Source organism: Phoxinus phoxinus, assembly GCF_949152265.1.
Source record: "Phoxinus phoxinus genome assembly, chromosome: 15".
NCBI lineage: Eukaryota > Metazoa > Chordata > Actinopteri > Cypriniformes > Leuciscidae > Phoxinus > Phoxinus phoxinus.
Window position 1 is genome coordinate 23,058,318 of NC_136890.1, and position 11,508 is coordinate 23,069,825.

The 11,508-nt window shown below is 38.7% G+C and overlaps 2 protein-coding genes across 2 annotated transcripts; both read left to right on the plus strand.

Moving 5' to 3' along the window:
• The first annotated feature begins 60 nt into the window (after positions 1 to 60).
• apex2 (APEX nuclease (apurinic/apyrimidinic endonuclease) 2) lies at positions 61 to 5,586 on the plus strand. The gene is made up of 6 exons (XM_079637612.1): positions 61 to 291; positions 398 to 481; positions 673 to 853; positions 939 to 1,082; positions 2,162 to 2,231; positions 3,743 to 5,586. Exons 1-6 carry the CDS (start codon positions 177 to 179, stop codon positions 4,826 to 4,828), a joined length of 1,680 nt encoding a protein of 559 aa, XP_079493738.1. The 5' UTR covers positions 61 to 176; the 3' UTR covers positions 4,829 to 5,586.
• A 35-nt stretch (positions 5,587 to 5,621) lies between these two features.
• Positions 5,622 to 10,599, plus strand: lrif1 (ligand dependent nuclear receptor interacting factor 1). Its single transcript, XM_079637597.1, has 4 exons — positions 5,622 to 5,790; positions 6,894 to 8,472; positions 8,555 to 8,788; positions 9,324 to 10,599. The coding sequence occupies exons 1-4, from the start codon at positions 5,783 to 5,785 to the stop codon at positions 10,284 to 10,286; spliced, it is 2,784 nt and encodes a 927-aa protein (XP_079493723.1). The 5' UTR covers positions 5,622 to 5,782; the 3' UTR covers positions 10,287 to 10,599.
• Positions 10,600 to 11,508: the final 909 nt, after the last annotated feature.

The window sequence follows — 11,508 nt, forward strand, 5'->3', positions numbered from 1 at the left end:
ATTTTTTATTTATTTTAAATCTTCACTAAAATGCATGGTGGAAACTGCATACTCTGGTGCATATGTGTAAAGACTTTTATTTTGAAAAGCTATGAGATAGACAAAAATAAGGTCGATACTTCACACACTTGCGTTCTGCTTGAGTCCTCCGACCTTTTGCTTTTTGACAGATAAACATGAAGATTGTAACATGGAACATAAACGGGATACGAACATTTAAAAATGGTATCAAGAAAATTCTGGATTCATTCGATGCCGATATAATCTGCGTTCAAGAGACTAAAGTTACCCGTAAGTGTTTAAGTAACGCGGGACTATGAATTGGGGTCCGGTTCATACTAGCAGCCTTATTTTTTAACAACTTTATCAGCTCAGCAATTGCATACATTGTTTTCAGGTGACCTGTTGGATGAGAAAACAGCGATTGTTGATGGCTACAATTCATACTTTAGTTTTAGCCGAGGACGAGGTGGATACTCAGGTAAAGCAGCCTACGTTACATTTATGTCAGTAAAATGTGCGAACTTTAAAAACATAATTTGATTTTAGCAATAGATTAATTCCAATATTTTGTATTATTTAATTATATTTTGTCTCGTTTTTACTACCAATTGTAAATGACAAGTACTGTTTGACTGAGAATGAGATTAACAACATGTACTCCGTGCCCAGGTGTCGCGACCTACTGTAAAGATACCGCTACTCCATTCCTGGCCGAGGAAGGATTGACAGGTCTGCTTGCCAATCAGGGAGAGGCTGTTGGTTGCTATGGTGACCAGGTAGAGTTGTCCAGTGAGGAGCTTCTGGCACTAGACAATGAAGGAAGGGCTGTCATCACCCAGCATCACTTCATGTAAGGGTCTTAACTTTTAGACATTTACTAGTATTAGAAAAGCTTAGCATGTTGTGAAAGCTTCAGATATTTCTTTTATTTCCAGGGGCACAGATGGACCACAGAAGCTGATTGTTATCAATGTTTATTGTCCTCGAGCTGACCCGGACAAACCTGAGAGAAAACAGTACAAGCTGCAGTTTTACCAACTCCTCCAGTGCAGAGCTGAAGCCATCTTGAGCTCGGGGAGGTGAGAGATAGATCAAACCATTACCTGTTTAAACACACACACACACACACACACACACACACACACACACACACACACACACACACACGCACGTTGTGTTATTGGTCCTTCTCTAATTCGCTTTGGCTAAGCCACGCCCTAGAATGTAGATTGACCAATCACAGCGCAGCCAAGAACGAGCTCCCACAGAGGGTCCGACACTTTTTCACGGCGCTCCATTGACTTTAACACAGGTGGCTCATATTTTTGGTCTCGGCAGGCTATTACGTCGTCGTTTTATCAAAAAATATGGTTAAACGTTGTGCCTGGGGCATTTGTAACACAGATACGCGTTTCCCAGAGAGGTTGGAGGGGGGTGTCCGTTTTTTTCCCTTCCCAAAACCGAAGTTAAATACTGACAAGTGTCGTCTTTGGATTAAACTGTGTGGACGTCCTCACAGTCAGCGAAACCCCTCAAGATCAACAAGCTCACTTTTGCTCTAAGATACATTTAGCTTTTAACCTTACTGTGAAGTTATACTAGTTAGACAGTTTTATGCTGGTTTATGTTATGATTTCGGTTCTCTACCCTAATTGTTGATACGCTAGCACACGCTGCTAATAAATACAACAATACTCGCGTAGTCCGTTTGCTTTGTAATAGCGATTATAGAAGTGAATAGAGACCTACCCAGCTTTGCATGAACAGTGTTTCTCCTGATATTGTTAGTCCCAGCTGTGTTGTCTCCATTAGGATATGCGGTGGTTCATGTTTTGACTGTTATGCTTTTGCCTCTATTTGGATGCCTTGTTGTTGCTTGCGTTTCACCGGTATGTCTTGAATATAGCCTTCGAACGCACACTGCAGCCCCTTTTGCCTACTTCTATCGGACACTTTATTTGCTGCTTTATAAAAGTTTGATAAAATTTCAGCAGGAAGAGCCGTCACAGCATAAGCCATGTTGATACCAAACCAGAGCCCAGATGAAGTTGTCGGAGGTAGCAACAGTAACTAAGGGGGGCGGGGCTTAGCCAAAGGTGAATTGTTATCAAGATTCTGTTTTTTCATTTGAATAATGCATCCCTCTGTCTCTCTTCAGTCATGTGATCGTTTTGGGTGATGTAAACACCTCTCACAGACCCATAGACCACTGCAACCCAGATGATGTGGTAAGTCATTAAACCATGTCCCTTTTTCAGATTTCAGTTGACACAATTTAACCAAGCACAATGAGTAATGATAGTCAACACAATAAAAGCAAAAATGCTGAATGATGCGGCACATTTGCAGCCAGTCATATTTGATTTTTAATAGAGAGCAACAATGCCTGCCCACTTTTTCAGTGGCCTTGGTTCTAGAAGTAACTCTCTCTCTCTCTCTCTCTCTCTCTCTCTCTCTCTCTCTCTATATATATATATATATATATATATATATATATATATATATATATATATATATGTATATATATATATATACACATTTGTGGAGGTGCTAGATTTCTTTTGGCATGATTCGCTTGCATGATTTTAGAATCATGGGTAATGTAATTATTCACACGGAAGTCTGCTGTTCAACCCAATTATTTAAAAAACTTTAAATAATGCGGCTGGAGACTAAAATTTCACAATTTAATATTCTCTTCAGGATTTTTATTTATATTCATAATCAGTTGTATTAAGTATCTGTATTATTACTTTTTATTTGTATCCATAATCATTTGTAATTATTGTATTTTGTGAATCATAGTGTTCTTGAATACATGTGTGTGAGAGAGACATTGTGACATGCTAGACTACATGAGCGGGGGTGAGAGAGTGTATGCTGGAAGAGTTAGAGACATGGATAGATGCATGAATAGACGCATGTAGGCAGTGTATGAAGTTTCCACCGAAGCATAGCGATGGGATATACACTCCATGTTAAATAGAAACAATATGTTCCTCTGGCAATGTAGTATTTTTGGTTAGTAGCATATAAACCCCAACCTCTTTGTCCAGAGGAACAGAGAAGCTGGAATGAAGTTTGGTTCATTGTCTCTCTCTCTCCTATGTCTTGATATTATGATAAAATATCTCTTGACCAAATAACTGGGGTCACGTAAATGAAACAACAACAGGGGAAAAGTTTAATAGAATTTCATAGAAGAATATACCATTGATTAAACAACCTCCACAGCTTACAGTAGGTCTGTTTTTAAAGGTTTATAAGTTAAAAAAATAAATCCCCTATGGAGAAAATTCAACACATTTGACTTCCGGAACCCAAATGATGCACTCCGTATAATGATATGTGTAACAGTATTTTGAAACCAATGAGATTTTACTGTGGTCACCCAATGCAACACCACAAATATAGAAATTAGGTGACCAGACAAAATCTTAAATTTACATGGAAGAGCTATTTCAGGTGATCTCAGCATGATAGAGAGAAGGGATGGGTGGAAGAGGGGGTCAAGGGAAAGAGATGTAGATTGAGACAATGCCTAGGTGAGACTTGCGTCTAGGATGGGGATGTTAATTTTGGAAGAGAGAGTTCAAATGTTAATTTTCCAGAAATGTCCTTTGTCTTCTCGGGGAGTAGTCGTTCCTCAAACAGACGGCCCGGCATTTCCGAAATTCTCCCGTCTTACACTACATGCAAACTAACTCAAACCCTCTCTTATTACTGTTCTGTTATTTAGGATAACTTTGAAGATAATCCTGGGAGGAAGTGGCTGGATCATTTCCTGTTTGAAACAGAAGAAAATACAGAAGATGGAAATACTGAAGATGATCTTGCAGACATCTCCCAGAATTCCGCCTCTGGTGGCAAGTTTGTGGACTCTTTCCGCCATTTTCACCCAAAGCGCTCCAACGCCTTCACGTGCTGGTCCACGCTCACGGGTGCCAGGCAGACCAACTACGGCACACGCATCGACTACATCTTCTCTGACCGCTCTCTAGTGGAGACGGCCTTTAATGGCGTGGACATTATGCCAGAGGTGGAGGGATCCGATCATTGTCCTGTATGGGCGCAGCTCAGCTGTACCCTCCAGTCTAGCCCCAAGTGCCCACCCCTATGCACACGCCACATGCCAGAGTTCATCGGCAAACAGCAGAAACTTTCACGCTTCTTAGTGAAAGTTCCTGAGAAACAGAGCGTTTCTAAAGGGAGTGTAGAGAGTCTACCTGGATCACAGGATGCTGGGGAAATTCGGGAAAACCTGAATCCTGTAGTACTGGGGAACAGCGTTGTAAAGAAGAGACCAACAGTTAGAGAAGCAGACACAAATGGACACAAAGCCAAAAGAAGCAAGCAGACGAAAACCGAAAGTAATACTAAAGGAAGTCTTTTAGCTTTCTTTAAGCCTAAACAAACACTGTTGATACCTTCAGGTGGGAACTTGGCCTCGAAACAGGCTGAATCCTCTCAGGATGGCGTGGGTAGTGAGAGCGACACTAGAAGCTGCCCCAGTGATGCGCAAAAGGAGACAAATCTTTCCAAGGTAACGGCGATGGAGAATGAAGTGGAAGGAGAATCTACATCCATAGACAAGTCAAAGGACTGTAAGAAAGGGCCATGCACTGGTTTTTGGAAAACTGTTTTGCATGGGCCTCCTCAGCCGCCACTTTGTAAATCACACAATGAGCCCTGTGTTTTAAGGACTGTGAAAAAAGCAGGACCTAATCTAGGCCGGCAGTTTTTTGTATGTGCCCGTCCTCAAGGCCACGCCTCCAATCCTCAGGCCAGGTGTAATTTTTTCGCCTGGGTAGAGAAAGGAAAATAGACTAAGTCAAGGAATCTTTATGTATACTGTATTTCATGTTTTGAGTGCACATGTATGTGTATTGCGTTTGTTTTTTTATATACCATTTTTATTGTTCAACTAACAATAGAGACAGAAATAAATAATGCTCTTTTTCAGCTTGGGTGCTGTTGTCAGTGTATTTTCAGACACTGCAGAAATCCAGTGATAATCGTGGAAAATCGCAGGTTCTGTGTTCTCTTCATCACTACCTGATTAGGAAATTGAGTTATATCAAATGAAACAGACGTTTACCATAATACTGAATTTAAAATGAGGCAACTAAGCTGGAGAAGGAAAGCCTCTAAATATAAAGGAATTGTTGTTCTGTTAAATATTGTACATGGAATAATTGATTAAACAATAGAACTCATTCAATTTAATATGTAACCTTTGACATGATCACTGTTATACAATATCTTGCATTTATTTTTTTTGCATGCACTTTTTTTGTCCCATTTGTTCCTCCTCTTTTGTGCTTTCGTTTTTCCATTTAATTTCATTGTTTACTTACACTTATTTTTCCTTTCCTGTCCCTTTTCATCTGTTATTCATTTATTAATCTCATTTCTTTAACCAATTATCTTTCTCATACTTTAATTTTCTTTCTTTCTTCATTTGTCATTCATTATTTTTCCTTTCCTGATCATTTTCTTTCGTTGTTCATTCAATAATGAATTCGCGCTTGCTTGGTCTTTAGTTAATTTTCTCTTTTTTCTTGTCTTTCTTTTTTTTTCTTCGTTGTTATTTCTTCTTCTTCTCCCCTTTCACAGGCTTCAGTCAGGTGTCTTTTATTTTGATTAACGTATTTCCGGTGTGAGTTTTTCACATCCTGTGAAGAGAGCCGTTCAAGTTTGTGGATAAAATCTAACGGTACGCGGAGGAAAACATCGACAATAATTATTTATTGAAGTGTGATGTCTACATGTAGTCGTGATGGAGGGGTAAGTTTATCAGCTCCGCGTCTACACATGAACAATCTTACGTGTTCTTCACGCTAGTTACAAGCTCGTCTAAAATGGCGAGTAACGTTATTGTGCTGGTGTTGCGCGCGCGTATTTTACCTCTGAAATCAAGCAAAACCGATCAAAATTTAAAAAGACATGTCATTAGAAACTCGAGACCTATTTTTACAAAGGTTCCCTTGAATGGGCTGACAGACAACAGCTAAAAGATTAGCCGAATAAATAACGTTATCCAGATGATGCTTAGTAGTGTCAACAATTTTACACTTGGTTACTATTTGACAAATTAAGTAACGTTACTTTAGTGTTACTTTATTTTTCATGATTTTGTTATCAGTATTTTTTAAGGCATTTATTATTGTGAAACTGAATAGAGAATGCTATGTTTTTGAAAGAAGGTTGGATTTATTGTAGAAACAGTAATATTGTGAAATATGTAAGGGTTAATGCCCGACGAGGTGTCCATTAAAACCTGACATTGGACACCTCGAAGGGCATTAACCCGCTTATACCATGGTCATTTGCCAAATAACAAATTTTTAAAACATTAGTTTATATTTTAATTAGTTTTACAATCGAAATCTAAAGTTACAAGTTACAAACAATAACTTGGTTTCCTTGGTTACGCCTGACGGTTTATTTAGGTGTCCTCTATCACTTTTTAACGGACACCCTGCAGCCAATCAGAATCGAGTATTCACCCAGACCATGGTATAATACAATATAAATTTAGTATTTAATGTATTTTTAAAAGTTATTTATTCTTGTGATGGCAAAGCTGATTTTTCAGCTTCATTACTCAAAAATGTAACATTTCTGAAAAATGTATTTGAAATGGTAAATACATTTATAATGCCAGAAAATTTTATTGTCACTTTTCAACAATTTAATGTATGCTGAATAAAAGTTTTTTTTTTTTAAATCTTATTGACCCCCTTTACTGAACAGTGGTGTGTGTGAGTATATATTATAGTATAATAGATTTTGATCTTATTACTCAGTCCTTGATTGCTCTGATTTGTATAGTGATTTGTATAGTATTTTCACAGTTAATACAATATTAATTTAACTTCATATTTTAGTGGAACTGGAGTCTACTACCAAGCAATGCCTGCAGTGGGACCAGATGGGAAAAACGTCATGAAGCTGATTCCTGTCCAGAAAGTGAACGGACATTTTTATCAGACACCATTTAATACGGAAAGAGACAATGTGGATCTACAACTGAAAGCTTTTTCAAAACCTGTTCATCCTCCTGCTGCGTCTTCATCTCAAACACAGACTCAACTTCCCTCGCTTCACCCCATAGCAGATGGACGGGTTATTCTAAAAACCCTGCCAGAGTTTAGAACTTTAACTAATTCCATCAATACTCAACCCAGTGTTGCTAATAACTTCACCATTCACAATCCAAAGCAAGTGCATGTTCCTCTGACACACTCGCTTTCCCAGTATACAGTCCAGTTACCATCTCAAACCAATGGACAGAGCATGACTGCGGTTCAAACGATGCCTGTTACCGTTAAGTCACCTGTTCTCCCAAACGGTCATTTTCTGCAGATCCCACCGAATGCAAAAGTTAGGACTCTACCGGCAACTGCACTCCCGCAGTCCATCAAATGCCGGATAATGAACTCTGCGAATTACACTCCTAACAATGGGAAGGGTCCACCCACCGTTGTGCTTGTGTCCCCTGTGAACTCTGTGAAGCTAAATCCTGACCAGCAAATGCTTTTGCTTACTAAGCCGAGTCTATTAAACCCTCTTGAAAAGGTTGATAAAACTAATGAAGAAGCGAACACTCCCATTAAGTGGGTTGTCCAAGAGGGAACAGGCACAACCGCTCCTTGCCTTGTACCTTTATCGACACCCAACGCGAGCTCTGACATCTTAAAAGCAGTCAAGCATGTCAACTCAGTTGCTACGGCAAATGAAATGACGGCAAGTAAAGCCACACCTCTTCAGGCCAGCCAAGAACAGATCACTCCGGGCAAGGGCAACGTATTGGTCATGTGCAACGGAAAAGTCTATTTTGTGGCCAAGAAAAATTCGGAGATCGCCAAGGATGTGATGATCAGCGAAGGTGGAAAAAAGGTGTTTGTCAGCACTTCTCCTGCCCTGCCCGCCAGCTCCGCTCTGGGGTCAAACTCTTCTAAGCGAGCCCCCCCAGAAAGTATTAGTGAAATCATTGATCTCTGTGATGATGATGAGGAGACGTCCACGTGCCTGGGAGGCGCCCCGGGTAATTTGCCCACACCGAGTCAAACAGAAGTGGATGAGAGTGATGAAGACTCTAATGTAATATTTGTGTCATATATTCCACCAAAGTCAGGTGAAAAAGTGACAAAATCTGCCTCTCAGAATGAAGGGCAAAAACCGGCACATGCAGAAATGGAGAAAGATGATGTTTTGGATAATTCTTCTGCCAAACCGGGTGATGACAAAATTAATGTGGATGATGAGCAGGTCAAGGAATATGAAATGGCTGAAAGTAACTTGAGTTGTGTTTCTGAAAATGTGAATATGGAGGCAGATAAAGACTTGGAGAGTGGAAGTCCACCAGAGACAAGATATCAAGCTGATGTAGCTGTCGCTGAAACTGTCATCCTGTTGGAACAGCGCCAACATTTCTGTGTTCAAGCCCCTGATAATACTGAAAAGGTAATATACCAAAATTACGTTTTGTAAAAAACTTTCAAAAGCCTGATATGTTTTTAATGTGTTCTTCTCTCTTCTGTTTCAGGTCATTGGAAATCCAGCCCCTGATCAGAGTCGTCAACCCAAAAGTGACTGTCAGCTGAAAAAAGAATTCGGCATCACCTCTGATGTACAAATTCGCTTGCAAAGAGCAAAGCCGGCTGTGAAGCCAGATCAACAACAAACAGAGAGACTTATCATAAACAAACGCACATTAGACGGCCTTCGTAAAGTCCTCCAGGATTCAAAGCTGCAGTCCAAAATACAGCAGATGATCCAGGTCAGTTCCATATTTGTGCATCCAGACTGTGTTGTACAGTGCATGCAGTTTTATTGTGTATTAAAGAAGATATTATTTAAAAATATTTCCTAATCAGTATTATTGTTTACTAAAACTATTAACAAAATATTTGCTAATTGAAATAAGTCTGAAATAATATAATATATAAATACTAGATGAAAAACTAGAAAATTATGAAAGTGAAATGAAAAAATTAATATTAGAAATGTTGCCTTGGCAACCAACTTTAAATTACTCAACTTTAAATAAATTATAACTTTAAAGTATTTAAAAAATGACTAAACGTAAAAATGAAAGCTAAAACAAATAAAAATGCATAAATTAAATAATTTACTTTTTATGCTTTATTTTTTTTTATTTTCCTGCCCAGCTCTTACAAGTTTCTCTCTTTCTCCAGTTTGTCCTTGGGGGAAAAAGTAACTTACAGACTGAAAACTTGTTTTGGAGGAGATAGGACTCATAGCAACGACCCTGATTTGTTTCATGAGTTTTTGTTCATTTGCTGTATCTGTAGGTTCCCTACACAAAAATGGAGGAGGATGAAGGTCTGAAGGCCAAAAGAAAAAAGCAGGAGCAGGATGGGAGTCACAATATTCTCTCTCTAAGACCCTCTAACATTTCACCTGCCTCTAAATGCTCAGTTGTTCCCATGGAAAACGGTTTGGTGTCTCAGAACTGTCGAGAGGAGGTTTGTTCACCAACAGAATCTGCAGCCGATAAGGTTCATATGCAATCTGAAATGCCAGCAGATTGTACTGGTAACACATGCTGTCTTACTCCCTCACCCGAGCAAAACACAACACAGACTGCTAGTCATCCAAGGAAGACACCACCACGCTCTAAAAAAGGGAAAGTGTGTACGGCCTGTCCCTGTGGGACTGTTTTAGGGCTTGCAGAAGCCACTTCGTCACTCCATACACAGGAGAAACCCAATCCATGTACTGTTGTCGAATCACACAAAGGGACAAGAAGAAGCCCAGTGGAGAGCCGCCAACCTCAGAGACGTCAACCAAAAGATCAAGATCCTGTTAAGAAAGCAATGAAGAAACGGTTATCGAGAAGTCCATGTAAAGACATGGCTCCATTAGAAAGCTCTACTAGTGTATCCTCACATAACATCTCCTCACCTAATAGTTTAAGTGCATCCTCTTCATCCAGTTTACAGGACTGCAACAACCAGATTGTACTTCGCTTAAGCGGAATAAAATACGCTAACGTGTCGAGCAGCCACACAGATGCTGAAACATCTCAGCAAGACACCAGCCAGGTGCAGACCGCATCAAACGACCCCATCATGCCGTTCTCTAAGAAACACCCAGGTCCCAAAATAGACAAATTTCCAACCCAAACACTCTACTCGTTGGAAACGCTGGATCCTGAGGAGATAAAGCGGCAGGAGAGGATCAAACGTTTGAAGGATCTCCTGAAGGAGAAAGAGGCTGCGCTGGAGCGGATGCAACGAACCATGAATGTTTAGTTGTGTCTGTTTATGTTTAAATAACTGTACCCTGCATGAGAGACTGAAAAAATGTTTTACAGCATCTTTACTGTTTTTTCCCTTCTTAACGTGTTTACTGGATCTCAGTTTCCAGTTATATTTTATTCAGTGTTTGAGTCCCTAAGTGTTTGTCTTATTTATAGTTTGTTGCAATACTTTTAAGCAACTTTATATACGATAATTGTTTTTAAATCTTTGTATGATTCACGTGCCTTCTTCATTAATACTTGTTTTTCTGTAGTTAAATTCTTCTACATTGTAACAACCTAATTTTTAATTAAAAAGGTGATTTTAATAAATAAAATGCACTTTTGGAGAACCCTTTGCTGGGTAGATAAAAAAGTGAAACCCGACATTAAAAAGTGAAATCTTTGTTTTGCTAAAATAACTTTTGTGTAATAGTTGCGGTACTCGTGTATTTAGACCCATGTAGTCTGGACAGCTATGCTTTGCTGAAAAGCTACAATTTAAGGCTTTTTGCAGCGTCTTCATTTAGCCAAGTTATCTTAGTACAATATACAATTGCATTCGTTCTCTCTTTTGCTTCAGACAATGTTTCAGTCTATATATAAAAGAAAACACAATATTATTATATTATATTACATTCTCTCTCTGTTGCATGTGTCAGATTATTTACAATGCCAACATGTTAGGAGTTTTCAAATTCATAATAGAGAAAATGATTTGAAGATGAAGACCAGAGAGACGATTTTGGACACATCATTGTACAGCAGAATGTTACTGTATTACCGTGCAACTATGTATGCTACATTGTTACTCATAAAAGGTACATTAGATTAAAATCAATCACAGAAGCTTAGAGATTAATGTAAATATCAAATAATTAATTATTAGAATCTCTCAACAATGATTTAATTTCTTCAGAGATTACTGGTTTCCTAGGTAGAAATTACACATTGAATGTTACAAGTGGATCAATATGTTGTCAAAAGACAAATGACTGTTCAGTTTACCGTAAGTAGCTACAATCTAAAAAATACCTTTAAGGCAGTTCATTTTTAACATTCAACAATGTGAATTATTTTTGATGATGATATGTGATCTCTTTAAAAAACACAGTTTTCGTTTTGGATACCAACAAGTTCTTCCAAATTGTTCCTCAGCTTGATAAATGATGTCTGCTAATTTTTCTGAAATATTTAAGGTCAAGTATTTGCATTTTTGTCACACTGGAACATAC